The following is a 24245-nucleotide window of genomic DNA, read 5'->3' on the forward strand; positions in this document are numbered from 1 at the left end:
TAGTTTCATTTCCGTTTATCGATTTGATTGAAAAAATTATAGTGATTCTTAGCTATGCTTGGTAGATCATCTCTATGCTATTTCTCCTTGTTAGTTATGTAAAGTAGGAGAAGCAGTGAGGCATTGTATCATCTACCCATGCTCCCTTTACCAGTGGAAATCAATATCTTTTTTCAGTGGCCTCCTGAAACTCATTACTCAGCCTGGCTTCACACATTGTTTTTGTCAAGTGAGTAGCTTATTAACTTATCATCACACTGACCTTTGCAGGAATCCTCCTCCAACACTACAGCAGCCTGAACTGTGGTCACCTGAATTCAATGACTTCATTAACAAGTGAGTAACAACTGAGACCACTGTAGCTGAATATAGAACGTGTGTAAATGTCATGTGTAAAATATCTTTGTATTCCCTGTGGAAATCTGTTGCTACTAACATTTTTCCTTAAAAATCTAGTTTGTAAATCCAGTTTGACTTCAAAGTGAGGCTCCAGATTTAAAACATGAAATAACATTTTAACACCCTTGGTATTTCTGGTTTTCTTAATTTAAACAATATTTAGTTTTTAAATGCAGTAATTTAACTTCTTGGCCTTATCAATCCTGCGAAATCTTGCAGTTTTCAGTACAGAGCTGTTGTGATTAAGATGGATGTATTTATTATGAATGAATGAATGAACTACAGACAAGCATTTCAAAACTTAACAGCGATCCCTCAATGATCATATGCTTTTTCTGCGAGCACAGGTGCTTGACTAAAGATTACGAGAAGCGTCCGACAGTATCTAATCTTTTGCAGCATGATTTTATTAAGCAAATTGAAGGAAAAGAAAACGTGCTACAAAGGCAACTCATGGAATTTATTGATGTTCATCAACAAATGGGAGTCACTGAAAAGGCAAGGTAAAAGTAGCTAAAAAGTAGACCAATCGGGGCAATTTTGATACTTTCACTGTTTCAGAATAGCTAGCACTCAAAGATTCACCTCTTATAACTTTAGCTGGCCAAAAAGTAGGGAGTTTCGTCCTTGGGGTACACTATAGAGCCAATGCAAAGAGAAGGGCATCATGATTCAGACAATCTTTGGAAGTGCCTCCCCTTTCTCCTGTGTCTCAAGATGCAGATTAGGATCCCAGTTTTCAGAAAGCTAAGGTTAGGTGAAATTCATGTTTGGCATTTTCTTACATTTGCATCATCAGCTAATGTTTAGTTTAAGCAAGTATGCTAAAAGTGACTGGTCAGGTTCCTGCAAGAAATGGATGCTACCGACTGAAAGAACTGATTGTGGTACCAGACCTTGTTTTGCAAACTTCAAATCTTATATCCTATTGAATAGATACTTTCTTTCTTCCACTAGTATTCAGTAGTATTGATTCTGCATAAATCACTTAGCAGCTGATGGCTTTTATTTAAAACAACTGAAAATGGCTTGGCTCAATTTTACAATTTAAAAAAATCCCGCTGAAGTAATGTAGCAGATGTGAAATGTAGTAGAAGATTAGTATTGCTGTACTATTGGTGCAGCTTCTCCTGTGCTTCAAGGTAAAGGATGACAATTATTTTTTTTTTTAATGGAACATAAAATTTAAAAGACATTTTGGCATTATCATCTGTATGGGAAAAGCTTATTAAAATCTGCCACATTTCCTTTCACACGTATTTATAGTAACAATATATACAGCAGTGTTCAGTTCTGATCTTGGAGAATTTTCTGTTTACTCTACCCTTGGAATATAATAATAAAAAATATAGTTCCAAATAATTTGTGATTTTCAAGTTTTCTTGGATTTTGTGTAAGTGAATGTGGGATGAGTAGTAGTTTCTCTTTTCTGGCATTTCAGTAAAAACTTATGCAGTTGGCTTAAATTTAAGCCTCAGACTGGATTTGTATGTTCTGTGTGGTGCAGACTGGCCATTTGCTTAATCCAGAAAGATTCTGGAATTAAAATAAGCTTATTGGATGTCAGTGCTAAGCACTAAAACAGAAACGTACTCCAGACTTTAAAAAGTATTTGTTTGTAAAACACAGGGAAACAATATGTGGTAAAATAAGTCCAAAACACTAAATTATATTAATTTAAATCCTGATAACGCTTGTAACACTGGTCCTTTCAAAGCCTAAATATTTTTTGAAAATCAAGCTTCTAAGTCAATTAAGTATCATGAGCTTTTTTACCCATTTTATAGAAGTCATATGTTTGTTTTCTATCAAGTCCTATTCTTTTTTTTCAAAATCCTTTCATTTTTTCATGTAAATGCTGCATAAAGCAAATGACATGAACTTTCTTCTCCTATACAATACAAACATAAAGAAAGTGGTCCAATTTGCATGTGCATAAAGCAGTTGAATGGCACAGGAACAGGACAATTATTGGCACTTTTATTAACTGATAGCTCTTCATATGAACCAGAGTTTAAGGGAATGTGTTACTATGTGATGAAGTTACCTATGCTTTTACAGTTGATCAAGTGTAATTTCTACATAAATGCTCCCAAAGGAAGATGGATTTTGTCTCTGAAAATAATAATAATTTATTATCTGAATCTGTGCCAAAAAAATTACTTCTTTGACTAAGGGTGTAATTTAAATGGCACGGTTAAACTAGTAGCTTGGTGTGTGGTGTCCATATTTCAGTTTAGCAGTCTAAAATACTAACAAGTAGGCTGATACTAGTTTAAATCTCATTTGCATTGATTTAACCAAATCTTTTCAAGCCTGAGATCAGTGAAGGTAGTATGAAAGACTGCAAGTAAAAATTACATTCTACAGTCACTGTACCTATAATCACTTCAGCTTTAACGCGTTTATTGCCTACATTTGCTGAAAGATTGTCTTTCATAGCAGTGAATGCATAAAAAAGTTAGCCTTCTGCTGAAAACAGTAAGAATACCCATCTTAATATCTATTACTATCTCTGTACAAGCAAGAAAAGCAGTCATTATTTTCCAGTAGCTGAAAGTGTAGTGTAGTATGTACATCATTTCAGTTTAGAAGAAATTAGAATTCCAGGCCTGTAAAGGATGTTAGTACAGAATGGCATTTGGTTTTTCTTCTGTTGAATGATAAAAAGATTCTACAAATATCTTTGAATTCAGTAGTCATACTTTTTAAACAGTCTTTAAATACTAATCATATGTATCTTCTGACCTTCAATCAGCACAGAGCAAATAGTGTCAACAGAAGTCTGTACAGAAGTAACATGTAAATCTGATTCAGAGTCAAGACAGGCTGTGTAGTGACAAGTCACCTGGAAGAGTCTCATCTTAAAATCTCCTGTCTTTCTTTTCTTGATTATCCTGTTCTGGGATTGTTTGTACACTGGTGTGTTAGGGCCCTACTGTGGAATTCCTGAACTTTCACCAGTTGCCGGCAACTTTCCTTGTAAAGCTCCCTCCTGATCTCCAGCTCACACACTCTCAGTCATAATTTGAAGGCATAGTTCTCCTGCTTGTTGGCACTGGGAGGCAGGTAGTTTAAGGGAGTAAAGAACCCTTCCTTCCACCAAGGGGAAAAATCCTCATACCTGTGTCATTTTGTATAAATGGGCATGCCATATACACTCAAGAAATTTGGTAATGTTGACTTAAAGCTGAAGGTAAGGAATTCAGTTATTTTCTCAGTATGTGTTTCCTGTCTTCAAATTACACTTTATTAATAAAAATTTTGCATTTCAAAAGAAAAAAGTAAAATGCCTGGAAGTTAATAGCTGAGGTCCGGCCACTGAGTCTTCCTGTGTGGACTATTCCTGTTTTCACTCAATCAAATCACCCTCTTTCTCCGGCATGCTGAGGTGTAATTTGGCTCTGCCTGCCTTCTGCAGTGGTAGTCTGTTGTGGTTGTGATCCTTTCTTGTTGTTTGCTGAATATACAGTTGGTATAGCGCAGAAATAAGAGACTATGTTAGGTTATGTCACATTCTCTGAGGTTTTTGCAGAAGGCCAGATCCTCAGATCCAGTCTTTGTGCACCATGCCTGCTCAGGGACGGTGTGTGATCTCTAGGCGTAGAGTGGAGCCATTCTACGGTCACCGTTGGCACTGTTGTTCCTGACTTATTTTCTAACACTGACGAGTCACTGAGTCATTAGGGCATTGCACTGGGCCCTCTGAACCTTCCCATTGTTGTTACTGTTCTAGTGAAGAGGAACCTAGTTTTAGATCATTGTGCTGCATCCTTTCCAAACACCTAGCAAGAGGAACAGAGCCCACCAACTTCCTGAGTAACCAGAGAAATCTCAACTTACACTGATAAAACTTTTAAACAGCAATATGCCATAGATCTGCTCCAGACTTAATGAAGGCGATGGAAGATTGTACTGGTTTTTAAGTAGCCTCTGAGCAGAATCTTGTAACACTAACATGTCCTGTGCTACTCAAGGCTCAAAAAGCATGAATACTAGCAATGACTTTCATTACAAATTCCACTTTTTGACTTTGAGCAAATGCAATACGTTTTTCTCTAAAGTCATCACTCCTTTGTGCTAAAAAAAACTGTTTGCAATTTAACCTTTCCTAGCTCAGATCTCAGGTTGAAGAAATTACGATGGGAAGAGCATGAGAAAATGTTCCTTGATAGGTTAATATTTTCCCATAGCATCTTGACTGAAAGGTCTCGAAAATCTGCTTTTTGGAATTATGAAGTAAGCTATGGGAGATAAGTTCCTGTTGGGGAGGAGGTGTAGCAGGCAAAGTTGCATACTAAGTGTATTTAATTTGTGGCTTTGGTGTTTAGCATTTGCGTTGTCACTGAACGGTGAATTCCTGGTGAGTGGAGTCACTTTCAGGACAAGGGCCTTGGGCTCCTGCAGGAGTTGGCCTTTACCATGGCTGTGGCAAGAAAAGCCTGTTTCATTGTTCAGCTTCATAAGGTGGTATTTGCCTCTTTGCAGAGGGGTTCATGACTCGTAATCATCTTGATACTTCTTTTCCCTCAGTCTTTTCAAACTGATGAACTTTCAACTAGTAGAAAAAATTCTGTTACATCTTAGTAATGTGATCTTGAGGTTTTATACAAATAAACTTCATCCCATATCTGTTACTCCAGTCCTCAGGACCACCTAGCTCTTTAGTATCTCAATTCTTTTCTGTGTTGATAGTGACACGAAAAGCATGATAATGGAATTTATTGCACAATCTTTAATGAAAATAAGACAAATTCTCTAATGAAGAAACAATCTCATTTGAGCCTGATTACTCACCTTTGAATACTGCTTAAGTTTCCCCTTATTTTTAGCCAATCCCGCAATCTCATACTTACATTCTTGTAAGTCATATTACAGCTGTTAAAATTTATAATTAGTAATGAAAATAACTATTAGAAATGAGTGCTGCATCATATACACAAAAACTGTTCTAAAAATACACTTCTTGCTAGGCCAAATGAGGGAAAAAACCTGCATTGTAAAGAGTTTTACTTTGCAACAGAAATAGCTGTCTTTGAAACGGCCTTCAGAACTGTCGCATCTACACCTGACAGTCAGGCTTGTAAGCCTTTCATCTTGAGTTGTTTGGCTGTCTTAATCTTGTCTGCTTTTACAATAATCTCTGCAGAAATACGTGACGATTAGTACAATGTGTATTTCCTGGGAATTATGACTCATTCCAGAATGAGCTGCATATGTGAGGGATATTCACTGCACCTAGATTTCAGCAACTGACTCTGGTCCCCAGGTTAAGAGACTCATCTTTATATGCCCTCTAAATAAATATAGGAAAGAGACTTATTCTACTGCAAAGTGATTCAGAACAAGGGCTTTTGGGTCAGCTGATTTACTCCCCTAAGAGTTTGTCCTTCTGTATTGGCCATGGAGGAACAGCACTGAAATCCAGTGACAGGGTGCTAAACAGTTGCTCTATTTAATTATTTGAAAAGTTTAGGGAGGTAAGTTCATAGAAGTTCATGTACAACATGCACAAAGGTGGTTGTCAGTTTATTCACCCCTATTAAAAGCAGGGAGTACCATGTAGTTTCCTTCCATGACTTTCCCTGATTGCGCAGACTTGTGTCACTTATTTTCTGGGTGTTCTCTCTCTCTCTCTCTCTCTCTCTCTGACTCATCCTGCCAGTTGAAATCAGCTGATAGCAATCCTTCTAGCTCAACTCTGCAGGGCAGACTGTAGCGGGGAGTAGGAGATCAGTATGAGGAGCAGAGTAAGATAGCTCACACAGAGCCCAGTGCTGCCTTGGTCAAGGTCTCCAGATGAAATCTATAGCAGAGTAGGGGCTTCAACCTGAGACTTTGGAGTTCCAGACTAATTCTTGAGCACTTCCAGCCACTTGAAGTACTTCCTCTCCTGTAACTCAGTGTGAGCTTTGTTGTACCAACAGGGAACATGTATTCCTGCATTGAGGACACTCTTATGCAGGATGGCTATGCTGCAAACTGCTCGCAGGTTGCAGAAGCAATAAAGAATTTCTGGCAACACAGGCCTTAGAACAAGCAGATCTCCCATCCCATATGCTTCTAGCTAATACACATCTCTGTAGCAGAATAAGAATACAGTTCCAGTCTCCTTCCATACGATACAATGGGCAACAGCAATGCCTGAACAGAGAGTAGTTTACCTCCTGAAGCAAAACAGGAGAAAAGTTCCTCCTGCATTCAGGATTCTCTGGGAGTAATGCTCTGCAACTGCTACTTTACTGTCATGTCAGTCCACTTGCTCAGGAACTCATTTCTCCTGAAGGTGGGATACCTCACCAGGCATCACTTACTTTTGGAACTTCCCCTTCATCTTCTCAGTATGGTTCTCACGTAGAGCATGGGCCTGGTGCATGAGCACAATAAAGAACTAATCCCAAAGAGTCCTTTTAGAGATCTCTTATTTGCTCAGTTAAGAACACATAGTTTTCCCTGAAATTTGTCAGAGGCTACAGCCATTTCGTGAACCTGTTATGAAGGACCAATAATCTGCAGGGCCATTCAGGGCGTGCAGTTTTTTTTCAGGGCATGGTAAACCAGCACAGACTTTGGCAAACAGATTTTGCAGACCAGGACATGACCCAACTGGCTGGACATGAGCCACCTCTGAATCAAAAGCTCTGTAGCTCTGCTGGGCAGCACTCTGCTCTCAGCAACATTGCATAAGCTCGAGCACAGCTCCCTGAGACTGCAGCCAGTGCTGTGCAATCATTTAAACATAGAGAGAGCACAGGTTTGTCTGCAAATCATCGTGCAGACGCAGCTGGAGTCTATCAATGCACTTTTCTAAATTCAGGGACAGATTTTGCATAGATATAAGACTATAGTTTTATTTAAGCATATTTCGCCAGATAGATCTGTTGAAGACAAAATTTTGATTTTAAGTGTGGATTAATATTGCTCTGTGCAGCCTCCAGAGAAATAGAATCACCAGCAGTGACAGATCCTGTATAGGTTTCTCTGTGTTGCTTCTTTTCCGTTTGTCACTTTTAATGCTATTTGTAACTGCTGGGAGGTGTACAGCTGTTCCCACCTTCACCTTACAGAAAACTTGATTATTTTTAGTTTCTTCTTTACACCCAGACTAAGGCCAGCCCTTTTCCTGTCACTTCTTAGTCTGTACATGATTCTCCAACCAGTTTAGGCAGAGAGTTCAACAGGGCTTCATGAGTCACGCTTCCATTTTCATGGTATTTTTGGAACTATCAGAAATCTTTTAAATACATTCTGACAATTTGAAGAAGAAAAAGCTGCAGTTGCCTCATTTTAATTTAACTGAATCTTGAAAGATAAGCGGGGGGGGTGTGAAGAAGGATGCAAGAAACAATGCTGCCTTGACTCATTTTCTTGTCCATACTGGGTTGATGTTTCTGGCCTTAGCTGCTTGAATTGCTTGTCGAGGATGGCTGTAAGATCTCATGCCTCCAAAAAATAATTTCTGAACAGAACAGAGAAACACGGTTATTTCAGTTCACAATGTCTATGTGCATGACGATAATGAATTTTCAGCATTGATTTCAACAGCACTGATGTGGGTTTTTTTAAGTGGTTGGAATTTTAGCAAGTGAAGCAGTATAACTGCCCTTGAGGGGTCTGTGCCCTTTGACAGCAAAGCAGAAAAATATTGTGTTCTGCAAATCTGCCACTCTGCTGTACTCTTGAGAATGGAGAATATAATCTGGTTTAACAAGCACTAGTGTTCTCATAATGTCAGCTGAAGAGGATTACAGGAGAATCAATTTTATGTAATTAAACTTCCCTGGCATAAATAGAGATTGCTCCTTATAAGAAAAAAAAATAGAAAAAGAAAAGTGTCCATGACTGGAGCATCACCCTCCCTTCCTGCAAGGCAGTTGTTAACTTCATACATTAAATGAAAAATGATAACTGAAACAAATTTTGGGAAATATCTCTCTCTCACTGATATGCAGTAACATTTTTTAAAAAAATGTGTATTCAGTGCGTAACAATTCCACCAGAAATGGAAAGCATAACTTGACAGATGTCTTGGTTTGGGTCTTCCTTCGGCAATGAAAAAAACAGAACAGCAGAGCTTGACATAGTCCTGCAGTTCGCACGTCTTTCCCTCATGTGCTTGTTGATAGGTCTTTCTCAAAGTCATACTGATACTAGATGCATCCTCTGGACACAAAATGACCTTCATGCAGGAACAAAGGAGAAATTGTTTCAACTGTCCAAATTGAAATTTTGAACTGGAACTGTTAAAAAGAGGTATAGATAGGAGCGTGGGTTATAGAGGGGAGAGATTTCTATTGAGAGGGTAGGATTTTGTTTGCACTTCTGGCTTCGAATGCAGTAATATCCTTTAGCTGGTAAATGCAAATTAAGCAGCAGCAGACCATGCAAGGCTGAAGAGTTAATTTAAATCTTAATATTACCACATCCTTTTTAATACAGCCTGGGTGTACAAACAACCAAAAATTGTCTCACAGTGTTACTGCAAGGACAGTACTACCAGGACAGCTCTTATAGTACAAATGGGTTCCAAACGAAAGGGAAGAAGAGGTCGGACCTAGGAGAGGTGTGATTGCTTTACACCAGACCCATCCCTTTTGATGCTTCCTGCTTGTGTTCCTGTGTGTTTTCCCCTTCAACATATTTAAATACATACCAACTTACAGCCCAGTTATGGATTTATTGCAGCAAAAGCTGCCTTTCTTTCCCCACACAGACGTGCACTCCTGTACCTCTTTTTGTCTGTTTGCACTGCTCATGTTGGAATAGGCCCATGCATTGCATGTTCTGTGCTGCATAGCAGTAGTAAGGCTCTGATACTGTGCTGTGTAGTATTCATGTTGCTTTTCACCTCTGTGTAATTCCTCCTCACCATCATCCTTACAACTGTATCTACAAGCAGTCTTTTTTGGCCTGTAGTAAATAGTGACGGAAAGAAAACATTTGGAAGTGGGTTGCTTTCCCATGCAGCTCCAGAGTCCTAATGACAATTCGGGAGTAGTCTGCAAAATATCAAGATGTAAAGCTGGCAAGACTTAGTCCCTCTCTTCTATCAAGGCAATGTAGATTCTGTTGATCCATACTGTTCATTGTGCTTCCTGGTCACCTAGCCTCCACACTGGGTATTGGGCTGCGATATTGGCACAGAGACCGTGAAACTATGCTGGCTCTTGCAGTGGAGTCTTACATGTTTGTGCCTTGATATTAAGGTTACACAATTAGTCAGCTGTGGTGGGTGTAAAACTCCTGCCTTTGCACAACGGACAATGGAAAGACTCCAGCGGTAGCTGGCATCTGTTGAAGGGAGGAAGAAACTGCTCCATTACTGGCACCTGGGTGAGGACAGGCCATTCTGTCACCCTCAGGGAACAATCATTAGAGACAAGAGAAACTGAAAGAAGTACTAGATGAAGTGCACTCATGCCTGCTCTTCCATCATCCAGATCTTGATTGCACTCACAGTTTGGGAGGTCCTCATTTGCCCATTTCTTCCAGCCCCTTTTCAGTCCGGGCAATCAGTAATTAATGCCAAGTGAGTGCCTGCTTGACTTTCTGCACCTGCATCCCACGTCAGTGCACAGCCTGCGTGACCTGAAGTAGCACCCATGAAGTAGGCGATGTTCGTGGAACAGGTACAGCCCATTAAACTCTGCAGTAAATCCTACTGTGGGAGTTCAGAAGTCTCTTAGCTTGCCCTGTCATTCTAACTTTCCATTTTGGTGCAACTGCTCTATTTTCCTGTTCTCTGTTCACTGTATGTTAAAGTTCTTGCTTGGGTGGACACCTGTCTACAAGAAGTGCTAGAAGGAGAATCTGGGGAACTACAGGGCTGTCGGTCTGACCTTGGTGCTGAGGAAGGTTATGGAGCAGATCATCCTGAGTGCCATCATGTGGCACATACAGGACAACCAGGGGATCAGCCCCAGTCAGCATGGGTTTATGAAAGACAGGTCCTGCTTCACTAACCTGATCTCCTTCTATGACAAGGTGACCCGATTAGTGGATGAGGGAAAGGCTATGGATGTTGTCTACCTGGACTTTAGTAAAGCCTTTGACACCATTTCCCACAGCATTCTCCTGGAGAAACTGGCTGCTCATGGCTTGGACAGGTGTACTCTTCGCTGGGTCAAAAACTGGCTTGGTGGCTGGGCCCAAAGGGTTGTGGTAAATGGAGTTAAATCCAGTTGGCGGCCAGTCACAAGTGGTGTTCCCCAGGGCTCAGTATTGGGGCCAGTTCTGTTCAATATCTTTATCAAAGATGTGGATGAGGGGATTGAGTACACCCTCAGTAAGTTTGCAGACGACACCAAGTTGGACAGGAGTGTTGATCTGCTGGAGGGCAGGAAGGCCCTGCAGAGGGACCTGGACAGCCTGGATCGATGGGCTGAGGCCAACTGTATGAGGTTCAACAAGGCTAAGTGCCGGGTCCTGCACTTGGGTCACAACAACCCCATGCAATGCTACAGGCTGGGGGAGGAGTGGCTGGAGAGCTGCCTGGTGGAAAAGGACCTGGGAGTGCTGGTCAACAGCTGGCTGAACATGAGCCAGCAGTGTGCTCAGGTGGCCAAGGCAGCCAATAGCATCCTGGCTTGTATCAGAAATAGTGTGGCCAGCAGGACCAGGGAGGTGATCGTCCCCCTGTACTCGGCACTGGTGAGGCCGCACCTCGAGTACTGTGTTCAGTTTTGGGCCCCTCACTACAAGAAGGACATGGAGGTGCTGGAGCGTGTCCAGAGAAGGGCAACGAAGCTGGTGAAGGGTCTAGAGCACAAGTCTTATGAGGAGCAGCTGAGGGAGCTGGGGTTGTTTAGCCTGGAGAAGAGGAGGCTGAGGGGAGACCTTATTGGTCTCTACAACTACCTGAAAGGAGGTTGTGGCGAGGTGGGGGTCGGTCTCTTTTCCCAAGTAACAAGTGGTAGGACAAGAGGAAACGGCCTCAAGTTGTGCCAGGGGAGGTTTAGATTGGATATTAGGAAAAATTTCTTTACCAAAAGAGTTGTCAAGCACTGGAACAGGCTGCCCAGGGCAGTGGTTGAGTCCCCATCCCTGGAGGTATTTAAAAGAGGTGTAGATGTGGTGCTTAGGGACATGGTTTAGTGGTGGACTTGGCAGTGTTAGGTTAACGGTTGGACTTCATGATCTTAAAGGTCTTTTCCAACCTTGACAATTCTATGATTCTGTGATACTCATGTGAATTGTAAACCTTGCATTTTCTGCTGCTTTTGCTTTGTTTAGCAATGCCTTTACTCTTGGATAGAGAATGATCCAAGTCTCTGGGAATTTTCTTGCTAATTTATAAGACTGCATAAAGTTTTCTTTGGTTTGATTAAAAGAGAAAAGAAATTTCACTTTAAGACAAACTTAATTGAAGTTTAACCCTGATAAGAAAAAGATTTGTACTTTTGTTTCCTTATTTTGTACAATTTTTTTTCCTCTAGAGTCCAAGAAAATTCTTCTTGGCCAGGATGTATTTCACATACCTCAGTGGTTCTATAGCACTTTGCTCTACAGTGTGGCCATCTCAGCCAGGCTTTAGAGCATTGTCATTACTAAGCTAGAAATGCTTCCATCCTGAATGCTTTGTCTGCATCATCCTTGCCGTACTATTTCATCATACACCCCGGGTTTGTTCTATCCATAATTTTTATCTGGGTCATTTTTCTTTTTGCAGGTAGGTGCCAGAGTTTGACTGTTTATAAATCTTTATAAATATGCTTTATATATATATATATATGTTTTATATATATGCTTTATAAATATGTTCCTTTTTTCCCTGTACTGCATAGCTCCAGTCTTGCAGCTGATGTAGGGGTGTGATCAAGCAGGGATATGTACTGCGAAAAAGTTCTTCATGGTGTCAGTTGTGGGATCAAACCATAGATTTTGAATTGCCAAGTACAAGTGTGCCACACTAAGAAGTCATATCCTGTCCTGTTATTCAAGCATTTGTTTGAATTCAGAACAATGGAAAGCTGGAATATTTTGGCTGAATTGCCTTCAAGATGGTTATAGATGCAAGATCTGCTTTGTGTTTCCTTACATCAGGAAATTGCATGTCTTTCTTCTCTAGATTTGAACGTATTCATACAAAGAAAGGGAACTACAGTAAGTCACTAGTTTCAAACCAGGAAGAGGTAGATGATTTAGCAACCTTGGAGGTACTGGATGAGGTAAGAACCTCCTTTTTCACATTTTTCTGAAGAGGGGTAATCACATATTAAAACATAACGGTGTGCTGTTGATTTTCAAGTTCAACTATATTGTCACAATTCAATTGTGTAAGTGTACAATGGTGTTTTATGAGTTTATGCCAAATATTTTAGATGAGATTTGCTGTGTCAGGAATGGTTCCAACTCAAAGCTAAAACACCCTCTGCAGTTACAGCCTTCGACCGAGCAGTATTGTAGCACTATTTGCTTAACAGGATTTATATCGCTGGATTTTATTACAGCTAAATATCTAGTTTGCAATGATGTGTTAACCTGAAATTTGTCCAGGTCCAAGAACAAGCACCTTTTCCCCTGCTGCTTGGACACCAAGAGTTGTCTTAAACTGGCTTACCATACACTCCTAGTCTGGGTTCTCACTGTCTTACTTTGGTGTGGAGATGCATTGACATCAATTTATGTCAGCTGAGGCTCCGACCTGTCAATGCCTTCTGGTGAACTTTTGACAAAAATTACTGATACAAATCTCACTGGTCTGTCAAAGTTTGAAAATGAGTCTACTAGGAGCAGGGGAACATGCATAAGGGAGGAGGGAAGTCTGTTGTGTTTATGCTTTAAGCTTCAAAACCAGAAAGAAGAATCAGGCCACAGCACATTATCTGCAGGTCTTAGAGGCCATCAGTGGTTGTAAACAAACTGTCATTCTTCCTCTACCGGGCTGTGCATAGAGTATAATTCACATTCTCTTATCTGTAAAACTTCTCTGGTATATTGTATCTTCGTCAGTCCAGAATACTCAGTGTGACTCTTGAGCTGGTAAACTACATAATGCTAACAGCCCACAGAACATCTTCCATCATCCAAGAGCTTGGTTTAGTAGCTTATTGTTTAGTTAATACTAATTGAGCTAATCCAGACTTCATCTACTGCACAAAGCTCAGATTTAAGTATTTTTTAAACATTGGGAATAGCCATATGCTAGCAAGACTGGTTTTTATCTTTTGCCATGAAGCATATAAACACCTGAGCTAAGAGAAGATACACAAGAAACAGACGAGATGGAAGTATATCTCATCTCCTCAGGAAAGTCTCAGGAAGCCTCCATCTAAAGGCATCCTTTGACTATGTGATATTTTACTAAATCCAATCCAGTTTAAAACCTCTTTCACATACGAACGGCAGCTTCTCAGAACGGTCTTCTTTCTTCCATTCAAACTTTTCTTCCAGTTTAGATAGCCCCATCAGAAGAGCAAGCCAGGAGACATTCTACTGGTGCAAGAAATAATTTCAAAAAGGGCAGAAGTTCCCCTAAAAAATTCTGTTAATGTGAATCTGGTTATGACCAAAAGAAAGGTAGTGTTCAAAACCAAAAAGGGAAGAGTTTATCAAGGCAATGGAAAACTATGGTTTTTTTCCTTACATTTTCCTCTGAAGGAAATGTAAGCTCTTCAGCTGCTGAGAATTCAGGTTTTAAGTGCGTTAACCAGAACACAGTGCACAACACTGTGAACAGATGGATGTGGAGGGAAAGCAATTCCTTCTGTAGTCCTCTGCTGCCGGTCCTTCTGTTCCAGTGGGAATAGGGCCTAAATATTTTCACATGTACCTCAGAATAGTCTCAAGGCTGGTTTGAATTTCTTCATCCAGCTATATGTCCTGTTTTGATTGGAAACCTAACCAGGCACTTTACATACCCAGCCCTGTATGCAGAAGCAGCTGAGGAAAATTATGTCAAGAAATTGGGTATGCCACTAATGGGCTGTTCTTTTTTCTTGATGCAGGGAGAACTGTCTCTGCAGCAGCAAAGAACAATCACAGCAGAGACTGGTTGTTAATATAGAAAGATGCCTGATTGTTTACATTCATAGGATCCAAACAGTTGAACATCTGTGTCTTATCACAACTGAGAGTAATGTTAGAGCAGCTGTAATGGCAGTTATGAATTCAAGCATATGGCTCTTGCTTGATGAATTACATGAAGTTGTAGTGTTAGAAGTGAAGACGGGACTGTCTCATGGAAACCTGTGATTAATTGAATTAAAGCAGTACTTATTAACTCATTTTTCTACAGCCACTTGGAGATCTGTAAGTATACGTTGTTCAAAGAGAGTTTGGACACAAGAAATTAGGAATGCCGGTGTGTTTGAAAGTGTTACTCACTTTTGATCATGATCAGTTGTATTCCTGACTATTAATACCTTCCCTCTCTACCCTCACTCATTGTAACTATATAAATACTTTATACATTTTGCTAACATTCTTTTTTTCCCCATGTGATTCAATGTTCCTATTCTTCCTCCATCAGAATACAGTAACAGAGCAGTTGCAGAAGGGTTACGCCAAGGATCAGATCTACACATATGTTGGGGACATTCTCATCGCTGTCAATCCATTTCGGAACATAGATCTTTATTCTTCACAGGTGTGAAAATCTAGGTTTGGTTCTTTTAAACTAGTACTGATTTCCATTAAAATATGAATATTTGTGTTAAGTACAAAGTAAGACCATTCCTCAGATTTACTTCAGTTAACTCTGAAAAACAGAATTACCAATACAGTTGTCCCTTCAAGTGCATGTTGACACACATCCTTATCATGCGCTGAATTTCAGCACAGAAATGAGAAACTCCAAAAAAATTAATTTCTGATATCTTTATAGTGATAAATGTGATCACGTGATATAGTGATCATGTCTATATAATGTCTAAAGTGCAAACAGCTATATCTGAGCAAGTCATCCATTTTAATCAATGGATAGAAATAGGATTTTTGAGTTTATTGTTCTTCTAGTGACTCTCAACATTCATTCTAGGATGAGATCAATTGTGCTAAACTTCATGAGATTTGTTGACTAGAACCCCACAGAGTGTAAAGGCGCTAGCTGCCCACAGCAGCTAGTTCAGAAGTAGTATCTGTACAGATAAGTGCATTTATTCAGGTGAATCTTACCCCTTTTTGTGGGAGGGAGCATTCCTTCTTCCCCATCTCCCATGGAGAACTTCTGTGAATGGCTGGAGGTAGGAGCTGAGGGCATTTCCTCCCAAGAGAGCTGGGGAAGCTGTAGCTATTTAATTGATCAGACAGTTCACAAAGCAACCCTGTAAAATTTTAACTTCTGTGAATTTGCCTCCCCCTTATACAAAAGGGAACAGATATGAAAGTCTGGTCATAGAATAATTTGGCATTATTAATTATCAGATACTGCAGGTACAGAAAAGATCTTAAGTTTTGATATCAATATAATGCAGAAATACTAAGAGGATGTGAAGTACAAATAAAATGAAATTATAAGTTGGTCCTTGACATCTGGCAACATTAAATTTTCTTCTAATAATTTGAGTTTCATAGCGTAATCGGGGCTGACCATACGAAATTGTGCTTCATCTATTTTAGCAGTTCTTATAGTACTAAGTACATAGTGATTCATGGTATAGTGAGCGCAGTAACAGCTCACTCAGAAAACATCACTGCTGGTAACCTCAGCATGCTGTACACTACTCTGAAAATAAAACTAAACTCTGATTAAAAAAAAGTTGTTAAGGGACACTGATAATGTTTTCATTTTTCTTACACTTAGCATTCCAAACTGTATATTGGAGCCAAACGGACTGCCAACCCTCCTCATATTTTTGCTGTTGCTGACATAGGTTATCAGTCCATGGTGACATACAATTCCGATCAGGTAAAGATGACGTGTCTTAATTATATCCTTTGCTAGGCTGAGAGATACGTAATGAGCTCAGAGTCATGCTCTTGTTCTCCGCAGTGTATCGTTATTTCTGGAGAAAGTGGAGCTGGCAAGACACAAAGTGCCCATCTTCTGGTTCAGCAGCTCACTGTCCTGGGCAAGGTATGTTTCAAAGGGGATGCCTCTGTAAGGCTTTCCTATCTTAGGCCTAATTGACTGAACCTATGGACAGGGCATTGACAGGGGCGCAAGACTGTAAGACATTTTCCAGAGAACTTCTTTAAGGTCAGATTGGAACATGATGCTGATCTATCTACCCTTTCCTCCCTCCTGACCTAGGGTCCCTTGAAAATATTTTGGAGATTCTGCAAGGAAGTACCCACTGCAGTGAGGGCTGTGGCTTAGTCTGTCCCTTGTTTAATTAAGTGTCTTCAAATCACCCAAACTGTACTAAATAAAATACTCTTCTAGCTTTTCACCTCCTTCCACCACCGGATTGCTGTCAGTGGGACATGGTCATTCTGGGAAGTGACGACCATAATTGTCTAAATAAAATGCCATTTTTGCATGTCCCAGGTGAGATGCAAGCAAACTGATCTATTGGTATGGTGCAGCACAGCAGTAAGCAGATGCTAACGGGGATCCTAAAAGCAGGCCGGCCATCTCAGAGTGCTGGACCACAGAAATTGTTTAGTTCTGGTGGTGTTATTATCATTATATGTGTTATCTCTTCCAGCCAGCCGTTAGTTCTGCAGGTTGCTATATTCTGACAGGTTTCATGATATATATGTGCCTTTCTTTCCATATGATTCACAGGGGAATGGCTGCCCTGATGATGTCACGCTTCACAATACCAACTAGGAGAGGAAAGAGACATTGAAGAATTAACGTATTTGAATGATTACAGATAATTTTAAGGAATATCTTTTTCATATCCAGGCTAATAACAGGACTCTACAGGAGAAGATCCTCCAGGTGAATAACCTCGTAGAAGCATTTGGGAATGCAGGCACTATCATCAATGATAACTCCAGCAGATTTGGAAAATATTTGGAAATGAAATTCACTTGCGGTGGCACTGTAGTAGGAGCTCAGATTTCAGAGTATCTCCTTGAGAAATCCAGAGTTGTCCACCAGGCAGTGTAAGTATAAAAATTATATTTAGCCTAGTTTGGGGGTTACGGAGTAGGCCTACAATGCAGGAAATTATCTTGGATCAAAACACAAAGATGAATAAGGTACTGGGGTTTTTTCTTACAAATAGTATATGAATAGCTTATAAATCTGTAAGCTAGCTGAAAACTACTCCTGATTTTTTTTTCATTGCCTCCTGGGTTATTTAAACAAATCTCATAAAAATGCATGTGATATATAAAGTTTATCAGAATGTGTGAAGAATTAAAAACTTTCTAATAGTTCAGTTATAAATTTCTTTGTGGAAGTTTGAAGTATTGTGTTAAGTGTATCACTTGGATTTAATTCCTCTATGTTTCCTCTAGTATTGTAGCTTTTGTTTGTTTGTTTACAAAGTGCTCATTTTCCATTTTGGAGCACCTAGTAGGATTTGGTTATAAACGTTTATGGACCAAATGCAGAACAGATCCATCTCTGTCATGTGTGTATCTCATAATATAAAATGTCAGAAAAATTAAATGGCGTTTCCAATTAATTTAAATTATTGACATGTATTTTCTATCCTAATATATAGCACATCCAGATAAAAAATATTTTGGCAGCTCTATTTCTGCCATAATAACAATAGGAAAAACAGAGTTTGAGACAAGGAATGTTGTCATGATTTAAACTTTTCCTCTTACTCATTTTTACCCTTTTTGTCGTTCTGCATGACCTTGTTGCCTGTTGTAGATTTGTGACATGAAGAACATCTAAATATCACTTGGAATGTTTCAATAAACAATTTAAAATTAGAGGCAATTTAATGAAATGGTGTTTTTTTTCCCCAGTTGAACATAAGCACAGAAACTGCTTTTTCAGAATAAAATCAGCTTTTTCCTTAAAATACCGCTGTTTTTTCATAACTTTTCATGGGTTTGTTCTGTGGCTGTCAGTTTGTATTTATATTTAGCCGCATGCTGAGACAGGAAGTCGGGAAAGCATTTACGTGCCTCAAATACTATTTAGGTAGGTGTTTAGATGTCTGAATTCACAAGAAAATGCCACCAATGTGTTTAGCGTGAGAGCCCCTGTAGGAGGTTAAATTTTGAGGCATGAACTTCCAAGGGTACCTGAAGCTGTTTATGTCAAGCATGTTCAGACCTTCACTGAGGTCTGTGTGGCTGGTCCATATGGCCGTGCGTGCCAGGGCAGAGAACTGGCATTCAGGTACCTGCATTGCACGGGCAGTCTGTTCTGCTCTTCTGGGACAACATGACTGCCCAATTCACATGGAGAGCTAGGAATGACTTTTTGCAGAAGACCAGTGACTGATTACCCAGAAAATGGGAGACCCAAGTTCCAGACCCACTTCAAGCCAAGAGATTTTGAACCTACAGGTTCCCCTACCTTTCCAAGAGAATACACCAGCCAACAGGACACAGTGAGGTTTCAGAGAGCGTGCAAAGCATGGCTATGCAACCTAATGGTTAAGACACTGAGGGGGAAGAGAAGGGATCTGCTCCTACTCCTTAAATTGATCTTGTTTTCTACTACTGACTGTCCACAGTAAAATACGCAAACTAAGTTGGCACTGGACTCTGATCTAGGCACCCCCATGCAGAGAGGAGTGCACTGGGCTTTGATACTGTTTCACAGAAGCATGTAATGGTGCTCCTGAGATGCACGCCTCAGCTCATGCAGAAACCAGGGGTTTGAACACAATTCCTTTTTGCCATTTCATAGTGACTGACCTGGCCATCTCAGGGTTCAGTGGTGGCTGCAAATTTCCATGTAGGCATCCAGTTCTTCCTCATAAGGAGCGCAGGAACCCTGTGTGTGCAATAAACCTTCTGTCCTGGGTTTGGGCACCTAACTTTTAGGCAAAGCATGCCAAGTCATAAGGCCCTTTGCTAAATGTCTGCTTATGTGCTTTCTTGGTTCAGGGCTAAAGGACACAGCAAACATGCTGGATTCAGTGAATCAGGAGTGTATAGCTCTCCCATAGTCAGAAGATTTTTTAAAATAACTGGAGGTTAAACAGCCCATTTAATGCGGGTGGGTGAGCAACATGCAAGATCTCACCCAGCATCTACCAATTGCATCAAAGGCAGAGCAGCATTTAGCTGCTTGCAGCACTGAGCAGCCGCCCTGGGAGCTTCAGAACAAACACACAGTGACACAGAAAGGTTGTCCACTTCACAGGAACTTGTGTAATAGAGCTTCTTTGAGAGTCCTCTGTCAGTTTGCATGAGCCTTGCCTCCTATTAAAATAACATTTAATAAGAGCATGTACGTCATCAGTAAAGGTAACATAGTTACATTACTAAACCAGTTTGTTGTTTTTGTTTCAGAGGAGAGAAAAATTTCCATATTTTTTATTATATTTATGCTGGTCTGGCGGAAAAGAAAAAACTGGCACATTATAAACTGCCAGAATATAGACCTCCCAGGTAATGCAGTTTATTTTTACATAAATTGGTTACTAAGAAATGCGATGTTGTTGAATTCTGAACCTCATTTACATTCTAACTCTGTATCCATCAACTCTTTCAGATATCTGCAAAACGATCATTTCAGAATAGTACAAGATTTCATGAACAATAGCTTTTATAAGTCTCAGTTTGAATTAATTGAACAGTGCTTCAAAGTTATAGGTTTTACACTGGAGGTGAGTGCTGATAACCTTTTTTTTTTGGTGAACTTTGATGGCTACCTTAATCAGGAAAAACTCATATAAAGCATTCAAATAATCTCCCTTGTTATTTTCTCCCTTTAGTGGTAGTGTGTTTATGTTTTAGGATATTGCATGGTCAACTTACTGTTATATTGCTATATTTAAATTTTTAAGGTTTCAAGGCATTGATAAACTAATAAAATGGTATTAGTCAACAAGACTTTGAAATCAGTGAACACGACACAGCTGAGTAGTTGGGGAAAAAAGGCTTTTGCAAATTAAATGCATAGAAAATTATGTTGTAACTATTTATTAGCCTGTAATTTTAGGCCTGTGAATATGAGCCTCATCTCTGTTTTAAGATGAAGTCCATGGTGAGAATTCTAAAAATTCAATGAGTTGATCTGAGTTTTGATGAACTCAGTACATTTTCACAACTCCAGGGGAAAAGTTGAATGGAGTTTTTACATCCCTTTGGAGTCAATCTCATCATTAAACATTCACTGAACGCATTCTTTCTTTATGGTCTCATATCATTGCTCTGCTGGCCATTAAACTCCTTTCCTCAGGCTGTCTTTGGTATAATTAAAATAAAAACAGGCCTCTGGATTTATAAAGTAGGATGCAAGGGAAGGAAACCCCATCCTGCAACCCAGTTCTCTCTTCTTAGGAGAAGTGGTGCATCACAGCTGTAGTTTACCACTGACTTTATTTATCACAAACAATAGTAGGAAAATAATCCATGTAGTATCTGTGAAATATAGCACTAGTGCTGCAGAATGAATGTATGTTTTAATTTCTTTGACAAAACTGCATGTTGTAAGGAGCTTTTCACAGAAAATTACTCACTTCAGTTGAATGTTTCTGGCTTCCCTCAATGTAAATATTTGAATAGCTAGCAGAACAGATATATTCACCTATTCTCTTCCTCCATACTCATTTTGCATTAAGTCGTAGTAGCAGTGGAGTTCACAGTCTCTTTCTCCTCTACATCCTTATTCACAACTGCACTTAGTAATATCACACCTGTACTATCACATCCTTTCACACCTGTGCTTTCACCTTTCCAGAAGCAGCGTGGAAGGATATGCAGAGTTCAGCACTGATAGCAGTTTTGTCACAGCACCAGAGACATTGATAAGTCCTAACTTGTACCATGAAAAGCAGCAAGTCTGTTTTTGTTCCCGGTTCTTTTGTTCACTTGGATGGATGGAAACAATAAATTCTGATCATCCAAAAGTGACGACCTTCCTTACATATTGAAGATCCAGTTAGAACTAGGTCACTGGCCACATTGTGCAGTTCTAGCGTGGATCTTCACTTGATTAACTCAGCAAGCCACTGTGAGCTGAATCTGTAAAGAATTATCTACCTGTTAGAACCCCCACAGTTTCAGAAGCAGGTGGAGTACCATAGGCAATCTAACTGTGGTTACATGTGAGCCCCATCCAGGTTAGCCTGTCTTACATTCTCCACAAGGTGAATTAGCCTGTCTGAGGCTGTGTTTTCAAGAGTGAAGGAACAGAGAAGTCTTCTTCCCCCACTGATGTTCTGATATAGGATACATGTGCAGGGACAGTTTATTTTCCATGAGAAAAAGATAGTGTAAGACAATGAGTTCCTTTTCTAAATTCACTTTTTAGTAATGCAGACTTAAGCTTTGACATTCATCCCAGTGCACAGAGGAGGTTCTACATAAGCATGTTCCATGTTTTGTTAGCAGAAAACCTTGGACAGAATATCTTCTCCACTCCAGTTAAAACTGAGGCCTAAACGAGGCTTTATTTCTTTGAAATTTGTTTTTAACTGTCTGGCAGGCTTTAACAGTAACTACTGTCAGTATTCCCTGTCTTAAAGTCACACTGTTTTATTTCAGGCTGCATGGCAAAATTAATAGGAAAGGACTGCCTGAGGTGAACAATAATCATGCTGTATGAGACAGATCAGGCCAGATTTCAAACACACTGGAAAAGGGCACAAAAATGTCAGCAGCTATACATACTGTACAGCATAATGGCAGAAGTTAAGCTTTCCATTTCTTTGCATTTCATCTGTGTCCCTAAGCTTAAAATGAAAATGATTGCTTAAAACCTAGGTAAATTGTGTGCCAATTATCCTGAGCATAATTTTTTAGAGTAAGCTTATCTAGTTTGTCTTGCTGTCACTGGAATAATTAATTTATTAACTGCTAGATTAACTTCTGAAAGTGTTGAAAACAAGATCAAGTATTCTTGAGCAATTAAGGATTTTATCTGAGTAAATGATGCCTGACATGGTACCAGCAAACTATTGAATATTAGGGATAAAGTGCTGTGCAATTATGAAAAGTCCATCGTTATAAAATACCAATCACATTTACAAAACTGCTTCTTATAAAACTACTATAAAACTTATAAACCTGCTATTTGTAAAATACACTATTACTGCGTGCCTCAAAATACATAGTTTCACAGATTCCTAGCTTAAAACCTAGTCTGTTTTACACAAACACCTCAGCATTTCTGAGTAGAAAATACTCAGAGATCATCAAGTATACTGGTAAACATTCACAGTTCAGATGAAAATTCACAGTTCAAATCTAAGTCAAACCTGCAATGAAAGCATTATTTCATTAATTGCAAATATGACTTTATTTGTCATATATAAGTACTTAATTTACTGTATATATCACTTCACTGTCTAGACTAACATCAGCCTTTTTCAAGGCAGAGTCCCTCTTCAGAACCTACTAAATCATTTGAAATTTAATATATATTTAAGTAAAGTCCATACTAAAGTGCTTTGGTGAGTACACAGTTCCTAACTGACGTTTTGAAGGATAAAGTGCTTTGCCAAATCAGAGATGTGAGGTCTCACTCTTCTCCCAGTGAAATTTTTTCTGATGACACCAGTGGGAGCCGTTGCAGACCCATTAGTTGGAGTGCCTTTGTTTCTGTGCTCCAAGAAACATAGATGCAGATTTTTTTATATTTTTGTTGATCTAGATATTACATTTTTAGACGCAGTTGTGCCTGCAGACACAGTGAAGGGTGGATATAAATAACCTCTAATTCTTTCTGTGTAAGAGGATTATGTTCACCACTGTTTTGTGCTTCCCCTACTCTATGTCAGTCCTGTCCTGTCAACAAGTATGGAAGAGAGATTAGGGTATAGTTTGTCTTGACATCTTTGGGTGTCTTACACTTGAAAGACTACGCTGAGTACAGAACAGGGAGTAACTGCTGAGAACACTATTCCTAAAAGTAGTGGGCATGTGGCAGACAACAGGAAACAACACACACAAGTGCCCATCGCACAAACCAAAGTGACAAATCTATCTGGCTATTAAGTATTGTATCTTTTTTAATATACTTTTCAGGAACTTGGAAGTGTGTACAGTGTCCTGGCTGCCATTTTAAATGTGGGTAACATTGAATTTTCGGCAGTGGTATCTGAACATATGATTGACAAGAGCAACATTTCCAATCCAGTAGCCCTTGAGAATTGTGAGTGGTTTTTCTTGCTTTAAGATTGTTTTCCTTTACTGTTTTGATAGCAAATTTCTTTTATTGCAAGAGAGGTATCATTGAAAACTGTATTCACATGGAAATTTTGCAAGAATAATTAAATGCTGAAGATAGATTAATTCCAAGCCCACCTGAATTCAAATGCAAAAAAGAAAAATTTTTCCATATTATGCACCTTATTTGACTAACCAGTTCACTGGCACTCAGGAAACATGACTAATACTGCAGATGCCTGAAAAGAAAATCTTTGGAATTTTTCCAAGGTTATTTGAACATTTGATGGAGAACCTCATTAACACATTGAACAGTTTTTTCCCAGTTTCTTTCTCAGATACTTATTACTTGTTCCCCACATGTGCCTGTTGAAATATGGCTCACTAATTCTTTGGAAGGGATACCTCACATTATAGGCTGCTGGGAGGCAGAGGAAGGAAACGGGCAAAGATTCTCAAGAAAGTTGCTACTCTTGCTCAGTATTTACAGGTGGGGAGATAATGAAGTCTTCACGTTATCTTCTTACACATTTTCCTGCCATAGATGATAGAAAAATATTGTGGAACTGGGAAAGAAGCACCCTTTTTTGGAGCAAAAGGAGGACAGCAGTGGCTTATATGGATGGATAATAACTGAGAGGGATATTCACACCTCACAACTTACATACTCCCGACATAGTCATCTAGATTCCCTAGCATTTCTC

General features: G+C 39.5%; 1 protein-coding gene across 1 annotated transcript in view; it reads left to right on the forward strand.

Moving 5' to 3' along the window:
- Positions 1-717: 717 nt before the first annotated feature.
- LOC309598783 (myosin-IIIa-like) overlaps positions 718-24245 on the forward strand; it is a gene marked incomplete at both ends in the record, with an annotated part of 68368 nt that continues 44840 nt past the window's right edge. Inside the window, 8 exons of the mRNA XM_082329699.1 lie at positions 718-902; positions 12467-12566; positions 14870-14986; positions 16142-16246; positions 16331-16414; positions 17192-17394; positions 19922-20036; positions 23401-23527. Coding sequence (XP_082185825.1) covers positions 718-902; positions 12467-12566; positions 14870-14986; positions 16142-16246; positions 16331-16414; positions 17192-17394; positions 19922-20036; positions 23401-23527 — 1036 coding nt within the window. The remainder of the gene's footprint in view (positions 903-12466; positions 12567-14869; positions 14987-16141; positions 16247-16330; positions 16415-17191; positions 17395-19921; positions 20037-23400; positions 23528-24245) is intronic.

The sequence above is a fragment of the Platalea leucorodia genome (genome assembly GCF_965183815.1).
Source record: "Platalea leucorodia genome assembly, chromosome: 1".
Lineage (NCBI taxonomy): Eukaryota > Metazoa > Chordata > Aves > Pelecaniformes > Threskiornithidae > Platalea > Platalea leucorodia.